This window comes from Gossypium raimondii, chromosome 13, assembly GCF_025698545.1.
Source record: "Gossypium raimondii isolate GPD5lz chromosome 13, ASM2569854v1, whole genome shotgun sequence".
NCBI classification, from domain to species: Eukaryota; Viridiplantae; Streptophyta; class Magnoliopsida; order Malvales; family Malvaceae; genus Gossypium; species Gossypium raimondii.
This window is the reverse complement of record NC_068577.1, coordinates 50461060-50483256: the sequence shown is the minus strand read 5'-3', so window position 1 is coordinate 50483256 and position 22197 is coordinate 50461060. Positions and strand designations below refer to the sequence as shown.

Sequence of the window (22197 nt, the reverse complement as noted above, 5' to 3'; positions counted from 1 at the left end):
GTTACGTAATTCAAATTTTTTGCTTACTAATCATAACAACACAATTTTTCATTGCAAAATGTTAATAAAATTTGTAATGGCATAAGTTTGTGTTAAACGTTAAAATATTAGTAACAACTTTAAAATGCCATTATTTAATTTATATTTTGCTTACTAATCACAACAACATGATTTATGAGTGCAAATTGTTAAATATTAAAATATTAACAACAATCTTAAAATATTATTACGTCATTTAGTTTTCTACTTACTAATTTCAACAACACAGTTTTGCCATTATAGATTTGTAATAAAATACATAATTTCAGTAGCAACAAATTTAAAATGTTACATAATTTAATTTTCTAACTTGTAATTACTACAATACAAGCTATCATTATGAGCTCTTAATCAAATACGCAATAACAAAATAATTATGATAAAGGCACCTTTACGTACAGTATTCAAAGTACCATTGGTGGCATAGATGAAACTGATGAGGAAAGAGAAATTTACTAATAAGAAGCTTGTGAGAATTTAGGGAATACCCAATTATAATCAGAACATTACAAAGGCTTTGACATCATTGGAGAAACAATCACTTCTGAAATAGCAGAAGAGAAACATGCAGTTTCTATAGGTAATGATTTTGTTGATAATGTCAATAATGATCATTATTTGTTTGACGATGGAGAGTTTACTTTCTATATATGGATTGCTTTTATTTTTCAATAAAATGATTCTGATGATGGTTGTGTTATGCAAAGGGATTGCTACCTATATTAAAGCCATTGATCCGTTTTCGGTAACATTATGTTGTAAAATACACTAACAATCCTCTTACGCCAAAGGGATCAATCCTTTCATTTTAGGATCGGCCCATTTTTCTAAGAAATACATTGATCTTCTATTACAAAAAATAATAATAATAATCCACTGGTCCCTTTTTTGTGAAAATTTGTGAAAATAGGATGCATTGTATTTTGTTTTTAATCCTAATAAATTCCACAAAATATGTAAATTTTTATAATTCTTATACCGTTCCTTTTCTTTTATAAGTTATCCAAAATTTATGAAGTTGATTTCAATGTGAAATTGGAAGACTTTCGCATAAAAAAATTCAGCTCTAAGTTTATTTATTTATTTATTTGCAATTGGTTTGCAAGTTCATTCTCCCAATTCTCTTTATTAGGAAGAAAATTATATTAAATTTATATGTATTAATTTTTATTCGTTTTAACATATATGCTATTATATAAGATGGCCTGTCGAAGTAGAAGAAAAGGAAAATTTGTATGAATTTTTGGAATAAACTCTATATTTAGAAAGAATTTTAAAGAAATGGAAGCTCAACCACCAGATAATTTTTAAGAAATTGAAGAAGATCAAACCATTTAACTGAAATCAATACTCTGAATATATATAAATAATGCTTTGAATATGGTTGTTGCTTCTGAAATGCTATGCTTTTAATTGTTAGAAGATATTCAGTTGGGATATTTACTGAAAATCCTCTTCTATGCTCATTTTGTAACAATATCCTAGCATGCATGTTAATTTATGTTTAGGAGAAAAGAATCGGTCGTCATAAAAATAAATGCTTGAATATGGACAGTAAGTTTGGATGGGCGGTGTGTGTATTTACGATTTGTGTAAAAACAACAGTGACGGTAAAATTAGATACTGTAATAATATTATAACGTAAGACAATAAGTAAGCTAAACACACTGCACCTCACCGTCCATCTAAATTTACCCTTAAAGATTAATATGGCACATGATTTAGATTGTGGTATATTGTGGAAAGCACACGTGACTGGGTTAATTATTATGAATGCGAAGGGTTAATGAAAAAATTTATTAGTATTTAAGCACTCTATCAAGGTCAAATAACATAACACTTTGCTAAGTTATGAAAATAGAAATATTTTTTCTTTTAAATTATAATTAATATTTTTATGTGATATTTTTATCTTTTCATATTTTTATATTATTTTTAAATAAAAGAATTAAAAAATTTTAATTGAGGATTGAACACATGTTTAATAATATTAAAATACAAGTTCATTATTATTCTACCTATATTCATTGTTAAATAAACTTTAAAAAATATTTTTAACATAAAATATTTAAAATTATTTTCTTTCACCCACATCGTGAGTGTGATAAAATCTAATATTTATTAAATGGTGAGTATTTGGTACACTGATAATATGCTTCTTTTTTATTCCACAAATAACCTTAAAAAATTTACATGAGTCTTTTTTTTTAATATTTATTTTTTAATAGTTTACTATACCCCTATAGGACATTTGTCAACCCTTTGGCTCTGCTTATAGAGTCTAAAAACTCCACTACCAGTATACCAAATAATTTCCCTTTATTAAAATGTTTAGCATCAAGTGGTATCAGGTTTGCTTATAAAATCCTATATAAGGCCAAGGTTGGTGGTTCGAGCTATAGCACACTCAGGTACTTCCATAATCATTCACACGCCCAATACTAACACTTATTCTGAGTCTTGTAGATACCGATCTCCACCAACTGAGGCATTCTAAATACAAAGCATTTTAAATTGGCCTTAGTCCTATTTCTCAATACTAAGCATTCTAAATTGCACCATTCACTTTTTCATAAGATCGAACTTATCAATGATAGAATTTTTTGAAAATTCTCTGGCTATCTTTTTTCCGATGTATGTCACCAAGTAAGTTGAAAGAAAATCATCCTTGACAGAATCAACACCTTACCAGAGGAACATAATTCCTTAGTAAGACATACAAATCATCCTCCACTTGTCTCAGTTTCAGCATGAAACTCATTTCTTTTTCTCTAGGCAGTGTTGGCACTTTACCATAGGAAGATAATTCATTAGCAAGGCATACAAATCAAAATACAAGAAAATCGCTAACTTAATATATATGGGTATGGTTTCAATTAATTCTGGAATTCGGCTTTAAAATCCATATTAGGCTTCTAAGTTTAGTCTTTTAAGGCTCATCATACATTAATATTTTATTATTGTTATTTGGTCAAGGGGGCGAATGTTATGCAATGTGGACACCAAATATAAAATACATGACAATTTATATATAAAATTTACAATTTTGAAAATTCCAAGGGATGGTCCGCGCTCCCCTTGGGTTCATCCCTGAACCAAAGCACCTTATTTGTGAACCATACACGGTTTTTCGTGGAAGTTGAAAAACAACACCCCAACATGAGAACAATACTTTCAATTGTTCACAGATCGAGTCGATGCCAAAAAAAATATTTAAAAGACTTTTCCTAAATCAATTGATTTCCTATAAATATATCTAAAACGTGGAATAATAATTTGATAAAATATATATTAGGTTTCCTTCTCTTGTAAGTTTAGCTTCTGTCTTAGGTTTCCTTAAACCTGTAATAAGTTTAATTGTTCTGCCTGTCCTATTACCAATATATATATATATATATATTCAAAAGAAAGCATCGCATTACACGGCACTTTATTGTAATGGCACCACCACATTCTTAAACAAAATCTACATTATTATTTTAATCATTGTTTGACTTCATTTGTTGCATCTTTTCCTTTTTCAATCATTTTCCACTATTTGCAAATTCACCTTTTGAGGAACTTTGCCTTTTTTTAATCAAACGTTTCACCCTCAAATCCCTCCTTTATCGGATATATATTATTTTCCTAATGTTATAATTATATTAAATCATTTATAGTTTTTTATATCATATGCACATCGCTTTCCAAATTACAAGTTACAACCTATAAGTAAGATGGAATACGGTAAAAATATAATAGAGGCTCTTGTATAAAGAGTCAGATTACATTTTGTCTCATTTATTTAAAAAATGAGAAAAACAGTTCTTGTACATTAGACCAAAGTGTAAATTGATCATTTTGCTAAAAATCGCTTTCATTTCTACTATTAAAAATAAGTCTTTATACTTCAATATGATGTACACGTGATACATCATGTATATTTATTTGATTATTTCATCAATGCGTTATTTTTTAACAGACAATAAAATTAATTTACTCTTTAAACTAACATATAAAAATTAATTTATCTATTTTAAAAAAATATAAAATCTAATTCTCATACTACTTTTAACCTAAAATAGCATTCCACCAAAAATTTAATACATTAAATTCCAATGATGACAATAATGATATACGTGTATCTCAACAATCTGTTTTATTCGCATAAAAGAAAATGTGAATAAACATTTATGAAAAAGTTTCGATTGCTTTATTGTTTAATTTAAAACTATATTTAATTGAAACATGCAAAAGAAACCATTACGAAAATGTTGTTTAATTTAACTTTTAAGAAATCACATATTTTACTAAAAAATATTAAAGAAAAAGATGCTCGTTCAGTGTGTAATATATTTTATTTATTTTATAAGCATATGATTTTTTATTTTTAAATATATTGTCACCCTTTTTAGCATGGGATTTTACTTTGATTGAGCCAACTTCAAAGTCGTAACCTGGAGCCTCCAACATTCATCAATTTTGAGTGCTTTGATAAAAAAAGATGGCATCATATCATCAATCATCCTTCAAACCTTATAAAATTTCAATATAATCCATCCGCTTTGTAGGTTTAAAAGTAAATTATAACATTCATCTTACCAACTAAGTTCTAAACTTTCTTATTTTATATAACTACTTGTATTTCGATACTTTAAAAATTAAAGTCTTATAAGCGTTTTAAATTTAAATAAAACTATAGTTTAATATTTTTAATTGAAAAATAATAATTTTTAAATATAATTTTAAATTGAAGGGAACGTATAAACTTTAAGATGAAACTAGTGTCAGTCTAGCTCCCACAAAGTGAGGATTCTCATGGAATTCCTTCAAGGCATCAATTTACATAGCGGAAACAATTCAAGCCAAAAGAATGATCAAAAGAACAGAATAACCATAGAAAAACAATGGACGAGAGGTGTTTAAGTAAATGCTCTCAATTGTATTTTGTGCAATGGTCATTAACTTTGTACCTTGTCCCGTGACACTAGTAAACTCTTAAATATAATTTTAAAGTGAATGGACTAAATTGAGAAGTTAATAAAATTTCAAAGATCATCTATGATATTATTCCAATTTTTATTTGAGCGTAAAAGGAAGTCGTAGCTTGGAAGACCGACTTTCCCTTTTACATGGAAAAGCACGGAATAATATCATAAATGTTTACTAAAAATTTTAAATATGAAAAACTTAACATATTTTCTATAATAATATCATACATTTATTTTATTTAATATAAATTAAATAATATAAAAAATAATAAAATATTAATTACAAATTACAAAATAGGTCAAACTTAATTTAAGACTTGAATATTGAATTCAAATTTAATTCATATATTAAATGAGTTTTATTTTATTTTATCTACATTTATTTTTCGAGGCATCATAATTTTATTCAAACCTCTCATATTTTAAACATTTTTTATTTGTTCAAATACTAATTAAATGTTAATAATAAAATAAAATACTTTATTGTTTAATTTAAATTTTTTTAAGAATATATTATCCAAAATTTAAGTCATACGGGCCGGACCTCTCGGATCTAGTAATTGGGTCGAAGACAAATCTACTGTGTAGTACTCGCCTACCCGTGGTGTGGTGTGGTGTGGAGACGTTTATCGTACAAAGTACCGAAGCTCCGCTCTTTTCCTTTGTCTTTTTCTTTTGGTGATCTTTTACTTTTCTATGATCGTCTTCTCAGCCTTTTTCTTTGTTCCCCCCATTTCCATCTCATCCTTCATCCTTCTCTCTTTCTCTTACTCTCTGAGTCTGGCCTGACCTTCTCTTCGTTAAACCCGGTAAGCTTTCGCTCTTCTCTTCTCTTTCTCATTTTCCTGCTGAATTTCATGCACACTGGAACTGGAGACCCCAAGTCGATTTGACTGCCAGTTTTGATCTCCGGATCCACTTCAAACAAGGCCATATGATGTTGCCTTTTTCCTTGAGTTTAAGCTCCAGTCGGTACCGAGTTCGTCGTAGCTCTAATTTTTCGCGCCTGGAGTGAGTTTGAACTCACTATGATCCGAGTGTTGGAAGCCGACTCATTGTTTGCTTTGACAATTTTAAAACCTCTTCTGGTTTTTCTACTTTGATTTCAAATACTCGTCGCCTCGGTTGCAACGAACTGGAATCTACCTTATTCTTAGTTTGGAATTCAAACAGAGTTGCTTCGAGTCTGATCTGAGTCAAAGTACGTCAAAGCTCGAATTCGTTCGACTTTACTCTCTCCTTTTAAACACACACACACATATTTTTATCAGTGTTTTTAAAATATCGAACACTAATTCGGATTTGGCCAAAAAAAAAGGGATATTTTGATAAATCAAAAGAGAAATTAGCTAATCATTATTGCTAATTAGTATGATAATTATTATATGCAGATTAAGATTAGGATTCCAACTGAAGAAGGAAAATGAATACGCAACTTTTGGAGATTGAACCAAAGGAACTTGACTTCGTCTGTGAGTACATAATTGCTTGACTGCCACTTCGTTTTTATTTAATAATAGTTAGATTAAGACACTTTCAATCGTTTTTTTTTTAATTATTAGAAGAATAGTCAGTCTTTTTAAAAAAAAATCATTTTGTAGTTATTTACTTCTGTTTCTTTGCCTCTATTTATTATTTTTATAGAAAAAAAGTACAATATACTCAACAGAGTAAAGAACAAGGGTGCTTTTAGCTATTATATTTGATTTTCTTTCTTCACTTATTGTGAAAGTCCGCTAATAATAAATGGTATTTAGTTTAGCTTTGATGTTTATTTATTTGTTTATTCTTATTTAAAGTTAATTTTTTATAGTTATTCTGAGGAAGCAATGCTCCTGCTCCGTTAGACTCACAAATAAGACTGACCAGCATGTTGCTTTCAAGGTTTGAACCTTGAACCAGCGCTTTTTGCATTCCTTTTTCTTTTTAATAAAATTTACTGGATTCCACTGTAATTGGAGCAATGGTATTTTGCAGGTTAAAACTACATCTCCTAAGAAATACTGCGTGCGGCCTAATGTTGGCATTATTATGCCCAAAGGAAGATGTGATTTTACAGGTAAAGACTTTTTGTACCATATTGTATGTTTTTATTTTTGTTCTGTAATGAACAATTTCAAAATTTAAGTGTAGGAGAGTAATCGAGTCAAGTTTAGCTCAAGAGGTAAGACGCTCCAGTTCCACTTAAAATCGAGGCTTGAAGTGAGGCTCAAGCTCGGTCAAGTTTACTTTTAATGCTTGAGCTCAAATATTGAGATAAAAGCAAACTGCTCAAGCTCGCTCAATTAGGATTGATTGTGCTCGTTTACATAGTAAAGTAAGAGTTTGATTCTTGTACACAACTTCAAATTTGATTATTGGTGCCTGAGTTCAATTAGGCTTTTGAGCTACTTGTGTCAAGCATTGGCATATTTGAATCTAGCTTGCTTGATAGCTCAAGCTTGACTTGATAGTGATTTTGAGGCGAATTTGAGCCTAACCCATATAACTTGTAAACATAGATGTCTCACCTACATCCCTGCTTAAGTTTCCTTTAATCTTATAATGGCTCATAACTAAGGTGTTAGTAGATATAAGGTCACCTGGCTGAGGGATCGAACATCTAGGGAAGTGTAAGGAATGGGATAAGCCGATAATACTAAAATTTGCAGTCTTTTAGGTGCTTTAAATGCTCTGCATGTGTTGTAGTTGTCTAGTAGCTGGTTTCTCTTTCTATCTGATAATTCATGATTAATTTCCTTAGAATGCAAATATAATGAGCAAACAAAATCAAATACTTGACAATCTTGATCTTTAGAACAATCTGCCATTGTTCTGCCTCATTAACTGGGCAAGTGAATCAAAGTTAGTGATGGAACTTAAAAATAAAAGATAATACTGAAATGTCTCGTATAATGTTCTTTCCTTTTCTTCCCTGTGCCATACTATATATTCTTATCCTTTTTTGGGGTACTTTTTATTTAGTTACCATGCAAGCTCAGCGCGAAGCCCCTCCTGATTTGATATGCAGAGATAAGTTCTTAATTCAAAGCACAGCTGTCCCTGTTGGAACAAATGATGAGGACATTACATCTGCCACAGTAAGTGATTTGTCTGCTCTGCTAGTGCTTTATTTGAGAACAGTAAGTGACTTTTGCCCATTGTTTTGCTCGATAGTTTGTCAAGGACAGTGGAAGATCTATTGAAGAGCACAAGCTTAAGGTTGCTTTTATCAGCCCGCCTCATTCGCCAGTATGGTCAACAATTAATGGGACCGTGAATCAGGGAACAGATTATGTTGCTTCAATACCAAAAGAGCCAGAATTCAGTAGAATTGGGATTCATGCACCATTGCAGACGGTAACATATGCGTTGTCTACTTTTGTTGCCCTTTTAAGTTGCTTTAGTTCTAACATACATTACACGTGTGTATACACACAAATGAACTTGTATGTGTGGTTGCATTATCTTTTACAGGAAAATATATATTCTTTTTAATCTGAATGTGAACTTGAATGGAATTTTTGTTTGTATATAGTTAAACTTGAATTCCTTGATGAAGTTTATACCTAGCACCTTTATCATTGTTTATTTTCTGGGACAGGTTGCCAAGGTTGAGGAACCAAAGATGATAAATTTGGAAGATTTAAAGCCAACAAAGGATGTAGGGTTGAAGCCAAGAAAAGATATTAATGATGACTTAAAATTAACAAAATACACCGAGCTGAAACCAAATAATAATTTTTTCAATAGCAAGGAGTTAAAGCCAGCGAAAGATGTGGAAGCAAAGCCAAGGGAGAATGTTCTTGATACTGAGGAATTTAAGCCTGTGAAGGAAAAGAAGTTCAACGAATTGAAGGATGGTGAGGTGAAAATATTGAAGTCTGTGGAGGAGCTAAAGTTTGCCAAAGATGTGGAGGAAATGAAATCAAAACTGACCGACCTTGAATCTAAGCTAGGCGAGGTAAGAGTATTTATAAGATAAAGAATGATGCTCCATGCTTGATACTTGATATTGACAGTTTAAAACAAAAGTTTTGAGTTATATTTTGCCATCATTAGTTTGCATATATTATCTTGTCTTATGTTGCTTTAGACTCTTCATTTTGCTTTAAGTACCTGTGTTAGACGTTTTCTATGCATATTTAAAAATTGATATGGAGATATAACCCTCCAAAATACATGACAAAATTGAAACCACTGTGTCGGATATAACCCTTGTACAAGTAACATAGCTCTTGCCATTCTATTAAGTTTTAGTAAACACCAGTGGTCATTTCTTTCCAGGCTGAAGCTACTATCTCAAAACTGACCGAGGAGAGGAGGTTAAGCACTCAAGAGCGAAAGCCCTTAGAAGAAGAGCTGGTAGGTTTTCTATCTGTGCGTTGTTGTTCTAATTCTTGTTATATTTTCCCAGTCACTATTTAATAATGGACAGTAAATTCTCATTTAAACTTGGTTGGTGTGGCTTTTAGATTTTGGACTGTTATGATGAATGGTCATCATGTGTAGTTGTGGACCCTGGAGTGTCTTCTCTTTCTTAGAATAGACCAGTGTTTGTTTCATAACATGTGACAATCTTTCTGTCTTTTACGTCCGCAATAAATCCTCTTTTAGACCACTGATCTATGGGCCTACTGCAGCACCTATATAGTTCATCACTTGATGTCTATATCGAGTGGAATAATAACCCGTACTTTTTTTTCCCTAACATATCTGCGTTTGATATCCATGTTTTGGCATACTTTCCGGACATATATTCACCTTTTGAGTCCGGATAACACTCTTAGCATTCAGTAAGGTGGAAACTCAGAAAGAATTCTTAACCGGCAACTATAAACCAATTTTCTGTGGAGTTCCATTAGATCACAGCAAACCAATGTATGTTTTAATTTATTATGCGAAAACCCTTTAAATTTATTGACAAGAAGCTTGATATTACTAATATATGATGCAGGCGTTATTGAGGAAAAAGGCAAATATAAAAGGAGCTAAAGTGGGATACCCTCTGTTATTTGTTTGTTTGGTAGCACTCATCAGTGTCTACATCGGATACTTGTTGGCACCATTGACAAAGAGCAAGGCATCCATGTCAGATCTTTACCAGCAAATGCAATAATCAAATACGAGATTAACCCATTGATTCGGTAACTGTTTTACTTTTCTTTTTTTTGTTTATAATTTTTATTTTTATTGTCTTAGTATTGTAATTCTTGTGGAACTTTTATCGAGCAAATGCTAAGTTCTTGTTGAGGATCAAATTAGATGTTGAATTCATGGATGCAAGTTTTTCCATCAAAATCAGCTTCTCATTATATTGATGAATTTAAGTGTTGAAAGTCATAGTTTTTTAAAAAAAAAAAATTTTCTCAATCGCAAACAAAGAGAGTAGTTTATGTTTTTCAGAACGAGTTCTCACAGATGAATATTTGATCAATTCATCCTTTCGTCTTTCAAATTTTTTGAATCAAGACTTTATGGATACAATACATAAAATCTATATTTAAAAAAAAATTACAACATCAGCAAAAAACAAAAACCACCAAAATATTAAACAGCAGAAACTTCAGGTTAGGCCTCAAAAAGAATATTTAAAAACAAAACCATCCGAATTGTGAAAGAACATGTTTAATCAATTATCCTCTGTTTGAGCTGCACTTGAACTTCCAGGCATGGCTTCCAATGAAGCACTTGAAGAAGCAGCATTTTGAGATGAACCTGACAATGTTAATAAACCCTCAGAAGGCCATGGAATTGGTATCCAATACCTTCTTCTGTTCCCCACCCTTCCACTACTTTGGCCGGTGCCATTCTCGTCCAGCTTTTCTTCGTCAGAAGGCAGCCGGAAGCGGCAAATGGGGCAAGAGCTATGAAGGTCCAACCACGGAGTAATGCATCCACCATGGAATTTATGTTTACATGGCATCTCTTTTGCTTGACTTCCAATCTCAATATTTTCCAAGCACACACAACATTGTAGATTGTCATCTATGGTCACATTTGGCATTGCTTTCACTGCTTCTTTCTTTGCTGGTGGGTTCCCATGGCGGTTCGGATCATTGTCTGCTAAATACTGTAACAAAAGATCCCAACCAGGTCCCATTAAGTAATCACTAAATGAAATGGTTGCCCTTGGATTTGAGCTTTGTCCATGGTTGAAACCAAATGAGCCTTGAACAATCAATGCCTCGTCATTAAACGGATCGAATAAGATCATTCGACCGCCTCGATCGGAACCTTCGTTCTCTGCATTCTCCGATTCGGTTCGAATATCTTGAAGTATCCGAATACCTGGACCCAAAGTCCTCCTCCTTCCCCTAGTAACCAAGGATTCAAACTCTCTACCAAGTTCGTCATCCATGCCATCATTGCCATCATTGATTTGGGCCCTGCCTGTGATACGCAACTGTGAAGAACCTAAACCACCAATCAAGCCAAGCAAGATTGGACCCCAAAGTAAAAGATTGTTGGTTGAGCCTGCTGAATCGTTTCCGCCATTGTTGTTGTTGGAGTAAGGTGTTACGCTGGTGATTTCTTCAACAAATCCAGATTCACAAAATGGGCATTTGATCTCAGGTTCCATTGTTGGATTCACCATCTGAGAACAAATGTAACACCAATATCTACCTACTAGCATCCTATCCCCCATCTTTCTCTTTCAATCTACACCCAAAATTCACAACCAAATAAATAAGAATTAAAACCAAACATGGGAAGAAAAAAATATGACACAGAACTGAGAACCAATAGAATTAAAAGGAAAAATGATACTAGGAACAAGATTAAACTTGAATTGCTCAATGTTAAGAACATGAAGAAGAAAATAATACAATTTTAAAGAACAAGAAGGCAAAGATATATTTTTTTAAGAAACTGAGATATAAATTATAAGAACATGATTAAACCAAACCAGGACTTTTTTTTGGTACCTTTCAGACAGAGGAAAAGGAAATGATATGAATTATTATGATATGAAAGAAATCATGAAGTGAGTTTTCGAGGTAAAAAAGGGAAAACAAAAAATCTTTTGGAAGGTAAATTTTGGGTTCAATAGTTATTTTACCAATCATTTTTGGGGGTTCAAAAGTTAAATGTCAAAAACAGTTAACTATTTAAATATAGAGTTTTTCTTACAATGAAAATATATAGGTCATATTGGTTGGTGGGATTTCAGTTTTTGAAAGAAGATAATTTAGAACCTCTAATCTAACAGTTTTGGGATGTTGAAATTTCATCTTTCTTACCACTACAATTAACTCTTCTAAATTTCAAACCCTTCTTTCAACTCCAATATATATTTTTATTAATTTTATAGTTTGATAGTCCATTTTATAATGATAACCCCAAATTTCAAACTGATTTAGTTTAATATGGGTTTTCTCGGTCAAAATGATGCTTTGATTGGGTTTAGATATATATTTGGCTATGTATGCTTTTTAGTATGTTTTTGATTTTTTTTGAATCTGTTTTGAATAGGTGAAAATGGTTGGATTTGATATGTAAGAAATGGTGTTTGAAATGACCTGTTGTTGAAGTCATTTTGGTTGCACACGACTTGGGACACGGTCTACCACACGGTCGTGTGCCTTATTGATTTATAGGTGCAGGTGTTCCACACGGCTTGGAGACATAGCCGTGTGCCCCTAACTTTGAACTGTACACAGTTTGGCCACATGGCCGGTGGCCCATGTTTTCAAAATTTTTCACATTTTGTTTCAGATTAGTAATTGTTTGTTTCCAAACAATTTTTAAGGTTTCACGGACCTACTTAAGTTCCGTTTTCACATATATGCTTTGAATATTGATTTATGATGATTAAATTGAGCTCAGAATTTTATTATTATTTATAATTGAACTAAAATTTTGAAAATGTTGCAAATTAATCCTTGTTAAATTCTGGACGGTATTGAAGCATACATAAGCCCATATATGATCTGAGAAATGGCGTATTTGTTAATCATAAATTGAATTGACTATGTTTGGATGTTTTTTGTTAAATTTGAGCAATAATTATTGTTAGAGTTGTGACCCAAATTCTTATTAAAATAAAATACAAGTGGTAAGATAGGGGATATACGAGGGCGAAGCCCGAAGGCCGAAATTTACTTCCCCTGTTTTATATTGATTTGAATAAGGTGTTTCAACCTTACTCCTTTACTTTTGTTAGATGTTGATTAGAATAATGTTTTTCTAACTCTATAAATAAACGTAGTCTATACTCCTTGTAATCATTCGAATTCGACATAGTAAATTTTCTTCTCCTCTGCCCGTGAGTAAATTTTCTTCTCCTCTGCCCATGGTTTTTTTCCCAAAAGACTTCCCACGTAAAATTTGTATATTCTATTTTTTCTTTATTTTCTTTGCGATACATTGACATTCATTTTATTTTAACAATTATGCATTTATGAAGTATTCTTTGTTTTTTTAGATAATCAATTTGATTTAATGTGTTCTGTTACGGTTACGACTGTAGCATTCCATAACTCGGGTCCGATGACCGGACCAGGTTATAAGTGTTACAAGGGAAGCTACGTATCCCACGTTGTTTGGGCAGATACATAATGGGATAAAATAGTACACATACTTAATTTGTAAGGCGACAAAGTGGTAGCCAAAAGTTTGGGTAGACCGACTAGAGTCTTCATGGGAGAAAATGTCAATCCAAGGCTGAATGATCAATAGAGTCTACCAAAGAATAGCGAAGTGCGGAAGTCTTTCAAGACCATGAAACACAGTAAATATCTTGTTGATCTACCAAAGGTAGAAACCTTTAAGAAATACCGGAGCAGTAAATAGTATGTCGGGTACCACATATCTAATGGAGCATCTTAGAGGAATGGGCTGAAAGAGTAGGTACCATGGTGCTGCAGTGTGGGCATTAATTCTCCAAAGAAGTGAGGGTGTTATATTCTGGTAATGACAATAGTTATGACAATTACTTGGGTAAATGCCAAGTGTCGCCAGCCAGAAGTAATACATACGAGTATCAGGGATGTGGAATATTGAGAGATAGGGAGGGAGAGAGTTCCATGAGGAACATGGTTAGGAATAAAACAGGGTCTAAGTATGCTAATAAACGACTTAGAGGGCACAAAGCATGAGCCTTTTCAACTAAGTTCACGAATTCCCCTATGAAATTCAGGGAGTTAAATTTTGAGCTAGCAATCTAAATTTCTTAAGATTTATGTCGCCTTACTCGCAAATTTATGTATAGATTTCACTAAGTTCTCCCGAACTTATAAAGTGGTTGCTTGAATGCAAATTTAATAAAGAATCAGAAAAATCAAGAGGAACCAAGCCAGACTCCGCTAGACTTAGGTAATGCGAGGTAGGTATTCATGTATATAGAAGGGCATTCACAGAGACCACACCTCAAGGTTGAAGTTGTCTTAGTCTAAATGGGATCATATTGTAAAATGTAAATAACTGTTAGATCATTTAAAAGAATCAGGTTGTAAGAAATTGGAACTAATATGATGTGTGTATAGATTTCAAGAAAAAAATTGGAGGCATAATCTGTCTATGGATGTATTCAGATTTGAATATATATATATATATATATGTGTGTGTGTGTGTGTGTTATGTTATTTGGTTTGTTGTGGCATCTAATACCTCGACTTGGCAATCAGGTCAAGTAAAAGATGTTACACTTTCAATAAATTTTAAAATCTTATTTTGTTTTGCTTTAAAAAATATTGTTTTATTTGTATTTAATAAACTATTCTCATCAAATTCACATCAACATAAAATGGAAATTAGTTTAAAATAAAATCAATGGCTTTCATAGATAAAAATTATAGGTTAAGGACTTATTTAACTACAAAAATGATATAAAGGCTTGTTTAAACAAAAGTATAATAATTTAAGGATTTTTTAATATATTAACCATTTATAAACTATAAAAAATATTTTGATTCTACCAAAACAAATCTCAAAATTAGTTATTCCATGAAAAATACTTGACTTGTGGGTTCCATAAATCCCTTTTATGTTTTGTCCAAAAAATCAATAAAATGATAAATCTTATTAATAACAAAAATAATACACACTCGTCCACAACATATATCGCGCGACAGAGTATAGCCGGTGGAGATGATTGGATCAGGCCCCTCCCCATAGAACGTGAAGAACAGAAAAAGAAGATTTTCGAAATTGGATCTTTTAAAAAAGTTGACGATTTTCTTTTTTTTATATACCGAAATAAATCATTAAAATCTAATTTTTTGGACCAACAGTAATTAGATGTTGAAAACCTTTGGGACAATATTCAATTATGTAGCTATAAGAGTAGAAAAGAGAAATTTGTATAAAAGGATTTAATTTGTTTAAGAAGATGACCCATAATTGTTGAAATGATATCTCTTTACGTAAACCATAATTCCAATTTGGTTTAATTAAAAAAAATAAGGTTTGTGCCTCAGGGGGGTTGTGTTTGTCAACATAATTAATGCTGTGTGTGCAAGTTGAGAGGTGATTCCTATAGTTAGTGCTATACACTAAGTAACCTGTCGCAGGGTATTGGCGGCTCCTAAAAGACGGTTTTTGGGGGGGTTGTTGAAAAGGGTTTTAACCCTACATTTATTGATTGCAATCACTATGGCACTCTTTTTTCTAAATAATATACAAAAATTATTATTGGCTAGCATATCATGTGCTATGCACAAGGTTCAAACGTAGTCATATCCAAATAGATGGCTCAAAAACAATATTTAGATAATAAAAAAAGAAGTAATCAAATCAAAGCGAATAAATGTGTTAAAAGTGATTGAAGAAGGTTGAAAATACTAGAGAAGATCCATTGTAAAAGAAATAAAAAAATATGGTATTTTTCACTTGAAGTGGAGGACCAGGAGCTAGTTGGGATTACGGGTGAGCAAAATTCGTTTCGATTCGAAAAAAGTTTAAATCTCGAGTTAATTAAATTATTCGAGTCGACTCAAATAAGTAATTCAAGTTTCGACTTCGAATCGAGTTGAATTTTACAATTCGAATAATATATTGATGTAAATATCATTTTGGTCACTATCAAGTCGAAAATAAGGAAATTGATTTCTCTATCAATAAAAATTACAAAAATCAAAATATTTATAAAAATTTCAAATTTTATATATTTAAAAATTCTAAAATTTCAAAAAATTCTAAAAATATATAAAGAAAGTTAAAAATTTAATAAAAGTTAGGATAATAATTTTGAGACTAAATAAGTTAATAATGATTCAAGTTTATTATACTAAAGAATTTTTATTTTGCTTTGAAAAAGTTTTTCAATATATATGATTTCAAATTTATGTGCTCTAACATGTAATTAATTATAATGTAACAAGATTTTAATTTATCATATTTAAATTTTAATTTAACTCAAACAATTTTACTCGATTCGATTCGATTTGATTTAAAAAAGTTTTAAAGCAAATTAAGATGATAAAATAGTACTTTACAACTCCATAAATTTAAAATTTTTTAACTCAGATTAATTCAAATGCTGACACTAGAGGTAGGGGTGAGCATTCGATCGAATTAAATCAAATCAAATCGAAAATTTTTGAGTTAATCGAGTTTTCGAATCTCATTTTATCATCCTAACTTTATTTGAAGTTTTCTCGAATCGAGTCGAGTGAGATGGAATTCGAATTCAAATCAAATCGGATATATTTGTTCGAGTTAAATTTTAAAAAATAATTTTGGGTCCTTGTAACCATTGTCACCCATCATAATAAAATGTGTCCACATTAATCAAATTTTTTATTAACTTTCATCACCTCATAATTTATTTATTAATTTTTTATATAATGGTTAGCTTCTTTGTTTGCTTAGTTGTTTCAATTATCTTGATTCTTGTCACTATGTATTTTGGAATTAAAAATATATTAAATGTAAAGATATAATTTTAATAAAAGTTATTTTAAAAATAAAATGTGAAATTGATACAAATATAAAATTTTAACACAAATATTTTATGGCATAATTAATGATTCAATTTTAATATAAATATTCAATATGACTAAACAATTCAATAGTATAAATAATATAAAATGTGAAATTTAATTTAATAATATAAATAGTATATATAAATAAAATTATTACTATTTATGTTTAGTGATTTTTTTCTGGATAATTTTAATTTTTTATTTGAGAGTAAATTGTGAGAAGTAAAAGTTTAGGGGAAAATAAAAAGTTTTGGGAATAAAAGTTTGAGGGAAAGTAAATAGGAGGGAGTAAAATTTTGGAGGGAAAATATTAAAAAAAAAAATTGGAGGGGGGAGGGTTTGGGGTAGATGTGATAGGGGTGTGCATAATTCGGGTAAAATCGAAAAAGTTCGGTTAACCGACCGAATTCGGTTAATCGGTCGGTTAACCGACCGAATTCAGTTAATCGGTCGGTTAACCGAATTTTTTAGGTCGGGGTTCGGTTAATTTTTTTATAATTTTTCGGTTAACGGTTAATTCAGTTCGAAACCGATCGGTTAACCGAAATTTTTCAGTTTAACCGAAAAAATTAATAAATAAAATTATCCAACCCAGCTCAAACCCAATTACCCAACCCAATAAAACTAAAACTAAAGTTTACCCAATTACCCAATCCAATAAAACTAAAACTAAAAGACAACCCAATTTACTAAAGTCTAAAACCTAATTTACGTTAATAATTTATAAATTTTTTAAATTTTAAAAAATAAAAAATTCGGGTAATTCAGATAATTTTCAGTAATTCGGTTAATTCGATTAATTCGATTAATTCGGGTAATTCAGGTAATTCAGGTAATTTTTAACCAAAAATAAAAAATACATAATTTTCGGTTAATTCGGTTAACCGACCTTATTAACCGACCTTATTAACCGAAAAAATTTCAGTTCGGTTAATTTTTTTAAAAAAAGAAATCGGTTCGGTTAACGGTTAAAACTTTTGGAAGGTCGGTTAATTCGGTTATAGTAATTTCGGGTTGGTTAACCGAATGAACACCCCTAGATGGGAGGTGGGAGGTGGGAGGTGGGAGGTGGGATCGGAAGAGAATAAAAGTTTTAGGGGAAAAGTAAGAGGGAGTAAACATTTTAGGGAAAAATAAAAGGTTTTGAGGGATTTTGGGAGTAAAATTTTGAGAAAAAGTAAATGAAAGAGTGAAATTTTGGTGGGAAATAGATTTTGGATAGATTGGGGGGTTGGGAGGGGAGGAGGGTAAAAGTTTTGGGGAGAAAGAGGGAAGGAGTAAAAGTTTTGAGGGAAAAGTAAAAATGTTTGAGAGTTTAGGGTAAAAATGTAAAATATTATAGTTTGATATTCGAATTATTCGAGTTATTCGAATTATTCGAGTTATTCGAATTTGAAAACTCAACTCGATTCGAACTCGAAATTCGAAAAAAAATTCGAGTTGATTCGAATAACTCGATTAACTCGAATAACTCGATTCCTTTAACTCAAAATTCGAATTTTTTCAATTTTTTCGAGTAGAATCGAGTATTGATCATCGGTTGCTGACGAGGCAGTTGGTGGGGAGAAATAGGATCATGTGCGGACTCCCCCACTAATTCCTTGTCGTTTTCCGTCTTGATCATATTACTACTAGGTACTAACCAAGGAAAGAGAAAAAGAAAGAAAGCGTGTCGCCTCTCGCTGTCGCAGTTGCCTTGCCATATCTCTCTCTATAGGCTGATAAGCACACCAAACTCCCCATCACAACTATATAAAATATGTGCATATAAAATGATAAAAAATTAATATATGCATAACCCATAATTGTTCAAATTATATCTTTTATATATCTCCTACAACATTAATCTCTGTTTACTTTTACGCAAAACATATTTTCAATTGTTTGTGCCTACACCCAGGCCAACGTGGCTGCTCAGGATTCACTGTTGGAAAGGGACTAAATTTTTATTTTCAATTTTTAATGTGAATTTTTATTTTCAACTTTTGATTTATTGCAGGCAAAAAATAAATAAATAAAAGGAGCTCAATTTTTTTATTTTTTTTAATTTATTGTATTATATTTTATAAAATTTTTAAAAAAATATTTAATTTATTATTTCACCCATGGAGAAAAAAACATGAAGAGTGCGTCTAATATTAGGGGTTGTGTTATCATCAACACAATTTCTATAAAATTAATGCAAAAATCAAACAACTAAACTAAAGCATAAAGAACAATTAAAGAGAAGAAGAAGAAGAAAAATGCAGGGGCAGAAGAATTAAAAGAGGAACAAGTTGAAGAAAAAAGGAGTATTCTAACTTTTGGTGAAGACTTTCAACTTTTTCATACTCTTTTTTAAGTTAGAAATATTGTTTGGCTATGCTTTACAAAAATCCATCTCAAAACCTCACCTAAACTAGACCTTAGTGCTATATTCAAACTCGTCCTAGGGCACTCAAAGCAAGCTAGTATCATGAAACTCGCATGTCGGTTGCTAAAAAGGGTTTTAATCCTAAATTCTCATGTCCTTTTCCGTCTTTTACCATTTCTACTAATCTAGGAAAGAAAGAAAGAACCAAAAACAGAAAGCGCGTCGATTTTGTTTTGGATCAGAAAAAAAAAACCCCCTATATAATAAGCACACCAAACTCCCCATCACAACTATCGAACACCACACTTCTTTCAGCTTTTCCTTTGTGTTCCTTTTCCAGAATCTTTGTCTCATACTCCTATGGTTAGATTTCTATTTCAGCGGTTTCAGTTTCTTTTCCTTTTTCTTTAGCTTTTTATTCATTTACCATCTATAGCAACTACATTAATGAGGTCTTAGATTTTGTTAATGGATGAAGTTTCTTGGCTTTTTTTAAAAAAATCAAACAGGATAATCAAGATGTGATTATGGCTATGGCTGTGGAAGCTGCGTTGAAATGGAACAGAAGGGAGAAAAGGCAGATGAGAAAGTTGCAAAGGGCTGTTCGAGAGAAGGATAGGGAGCGTGCGTCGCTTAAGAGAAAGAAGGAGGACATGGTTGCTAAGGAAGCCGCCAAGCAAAAAGTTGTTGATGAGTTCATGCCCTTCTTTGTTGCAATTGCGAATAACGACATGGAGACTGCCCAGAATTTTGACGAAACAGCTATGATGAATACTATTCGCACTACGTTGAACGATGGCGAAGGTCACGCCGGCCACAATGCCGATTAAAAAGAAGCATGAAGGAAAGCAAATTTAGAACTAGTTTCTTTGCATGAAAAACCAGTGGCTTATGGATGTTTTGTTTATTTTGGGAGTTCAGGACTGTTTGATGTTTCTTCGCTTTTTTTGGTCTCTTCTATGTTTTTCTTTTTGTGGGGTCATAATGTTGTCTCTTCTATATTGTAGTTCTCGAAATAAGAGAATAAATAAAATAACATTCTGAAAACGTGCCCTTAGTTGTTCTTTTATTGATCTTAAAAGGGTTATTTGAGATTATTTCAGACGTTGACCAAGAAAAGCCTAAGAGATAATGGTGAAAAAAAGAAGAGAGGCAGAAGCTTGATGAAGATGGTCATGGGGCAAGGGATCAGACAGAATATAAAGTTTCTGGGTCTTTTGCAAGAACAAAAGGAGATGAGGTAAAGCTATATGCAATAAATGGGCATAGGTAGATTCACATGTGAAATTCTTGTTGTGGATTGCTTTGCTGCCTTTCAACACAAAGCTTCAGATATTGAACTAGTATCTTTGTAATTGCTTTGCTTATGGTGGTGAAATTTTGGTTACTTGCCACAGGGTTTTCCACTTATAAATCTTTGGTGTGCTTCGACTTTTCTGCTGATTTGTTGTTTTGGGGTCAACTGATTTGGTTGGATCTGTCAGTAATCTGTAAATCTTGTGCTGATTTATTTTCTGGGTATCATTGTGTTGGAATTTCAGTTTTGAGGTGGTTCAATAGAACCCAACAAGATACTGCTCCCAAATGCAGTTTTCTCAATATCAGAGGAAAATGTTAAATCTGCAAAGAAATTATGGTGTGTTGAATCTCTTGGCCAACTATCTTCAATATCCTTGATGGGAAATCCAATGGTTTCACTGTTAAAACTTTGAATTCTCATGTTTAGAAGCTATATACATATAACTCTATCATGAAATTTGTTTCTTGAATTGGCCTCCCATTAAAGTTTATTGAAAATTTCTTAACCCGGTCTAAATTTGGTGCTATATGCACTTGGAGGGTTCATGGCAAGAACTATTCATGCTACATTTGACTGGAATTTGAGTACGAGAATCACATCTAATACAATTCTGTTTAGTGTTATTCTTATGTCGATGTGCATTAATGTTATTCTTTTTCATGTATTTGGATTCTATATGTATATATTAGGGAAAGAAATAATTAGAGTTAAATAGAAATGTACTTTCAAATGCTCCTGGTTTTGTTCATGATTGTGTTTTTGCAAAAATTGGAGGCTGGAAATAGAAACTGTTATCCTCGAGAGGAGAAGGTGTCGGTGAAACTTGTGGTAACTATAGTGTCTGAAAATGCTTCGAGCTATCTTAGGATTTTCTGACTGTGATGAGTCGCTTTTTAATGTTCTCATCTTTTTTTCAACTGCTCACCCATTATTGATTCGGTATTCTTTTCAGCAAAGTAGGAATCCAGAAAATGTCTGTTCTTACCGATGGACAAATTTTTATTATCACGCCCTTGACGATTTGTTGTCACCACCTTTTAATAAACAATTTAATGTGCCTCTTTGCATAATCATAGTTGTAAGATCACTTTAGTCTCACAATCTGTAAATTAATAAATTTTTAAATAATTTATATTAATTATTTAATTAACTTGAATTAAGTTATCTATTTAATTTAATGCTTGTAATAATAATTTATTCTCAAAAACTACTAATCGATTGCACCATCATTAAAGACGATACCAACATTAACCATGAAGTAAGCTAGAGTTTTGCAATAAATAAAACAAAGAGAGATGGTTGAATTGGGACTTGTATGGCTACCCATCCCAAAAAGTTTCTATCTAGTTTAAGCACTTGATTTTTATGTATTATTTACATCAATCCTCAATTCTTGTTGGTTGTAATACATCATTGGCTCATAGGAGTTTTATTTACATAATTCGAAGATTTTCTTGTAACTTAGCCTATAAATAGGGATCTTAGGCCACCCCTTTTAATCATTGAATAAATTTGAGATTTTTTTTCTCTTTTTATTGAATGCCTGAAGCATTTTGTGAGAGTAAAAGTAATTCTCTTTTTCTTTTTGTTATTTTTGTGTGTTTATTTACTTTCAAGACTCCTTTGTAA

General features: G+C 31.6%; 3 protein-coding genes across 4 annotated transcripts; 2 read left to right on the top strand and 1 right to left on the bottom strand.

The window, feature by feature from the left end:
- The first annotated feature begins 5652 nt into the window (after positions 1–5652).
- LOC105783787 (vesicle-associated protein 2-2) lies at positions 5653–10289 on the top strand. Of its 2 annotated transcripts, none has more exons than XM_012609429.2 (9): positions 5653–5818; positions 6401–6481; positions 6823–6893; positions 6987–7068; positions 7974–8089; positions 8166–8348; positions 8593–8952; positions 9276–9353; positions 9946–10289. In XM_012609429.2, exons 2-9 carry the CDS (start codon positions 6433–6435, stop codon positions 10105–10107), a joined length of 1101 nt encoding a protein of 366 aa, XP_012464883.1. In that variant the 5' UTR covers positions 5653–5818; positions 6401–6432; the 3' UTR covers positions 10108–10289. The 2 variants fall into 2 exon arrangements, with proteins under 2 accessions (XP_012464883.1, XP_052482845.1); XM_052626885.1 differs by having other exon boundaries at positions 5677–6210.
- Positions 10290–10400: 111 nt separating this feature from the next.
- LOC105783788 (E3 ubiquitin-protein ligase SIRP1) lies at positions 10401–11796 on the bottom strand. Its single transcript, XM_012609430.2, has one exon. It carries the CDS (start codon positions 11635–11637, stop codon positions 10621–10623), a length of 1017 nt encoding a protein of 338 aa, XP_012464884.1. The 5' UTR covers positions 11638–11796; the 3' UTR covers positions 10401–10620.
- Positions 11797–19325: 7529 nt separating this feature from the next.
- LOC105784572 (uncharacterized) lies at positions 19326–21191 on the top strand. Its single transcript, XM_012610475.2, has 2 exons — positions 19326–19631; positions 19778–21191. The coding sequence occupies exons 1-2, from the start codon at positions 19629–19631 to the stop codon at positions 20096–20098; spliced, it is 324 nt and encodes a 107-aa protein (XP_012465929.1). The 5' UTR covers positions 19326–19628; the 3' UTR covers positions 20099–21191.
- The last annotated feature ends 1006 nt before the right edge of the window (positions 21192–22197 follow it).

What these genes read in the sequence shown, in the direction of transcription:
- LOC105783787 (XM_012609429.2), top strand. Translation starts at nt 6,433, where the DNA reads ATGAATACGCAACTTTTGGAGATTGAACCAAAGGAACTTGACTTCGTC. An exon ending in AAAGGAACTTGACTTCGTCT is followed by an intron (nt 6,482 to 6,822) that starts GTGAGTACATAA and finishes AATTTTTTATAG; the next exon opens with TTATTCTGAGGAAGCAATGC. An exon ending in AGGACATTACATCTGCCACA is followed by an intron (nt 8,090 to 8,165) that starts GTAAGTGATTTG and finishes TTTGCTCGATAG; the next exon opens with TTTGTCAAGGACAGTGGAAG.
- LOC105783788 (XM_012609430.2), bottom strand. Translation starts at nt 11,637, where the DNA reads ATGGGGGATAGGATGCTAGTAGGTAGATATTGGTGTTACATTTGTTCT.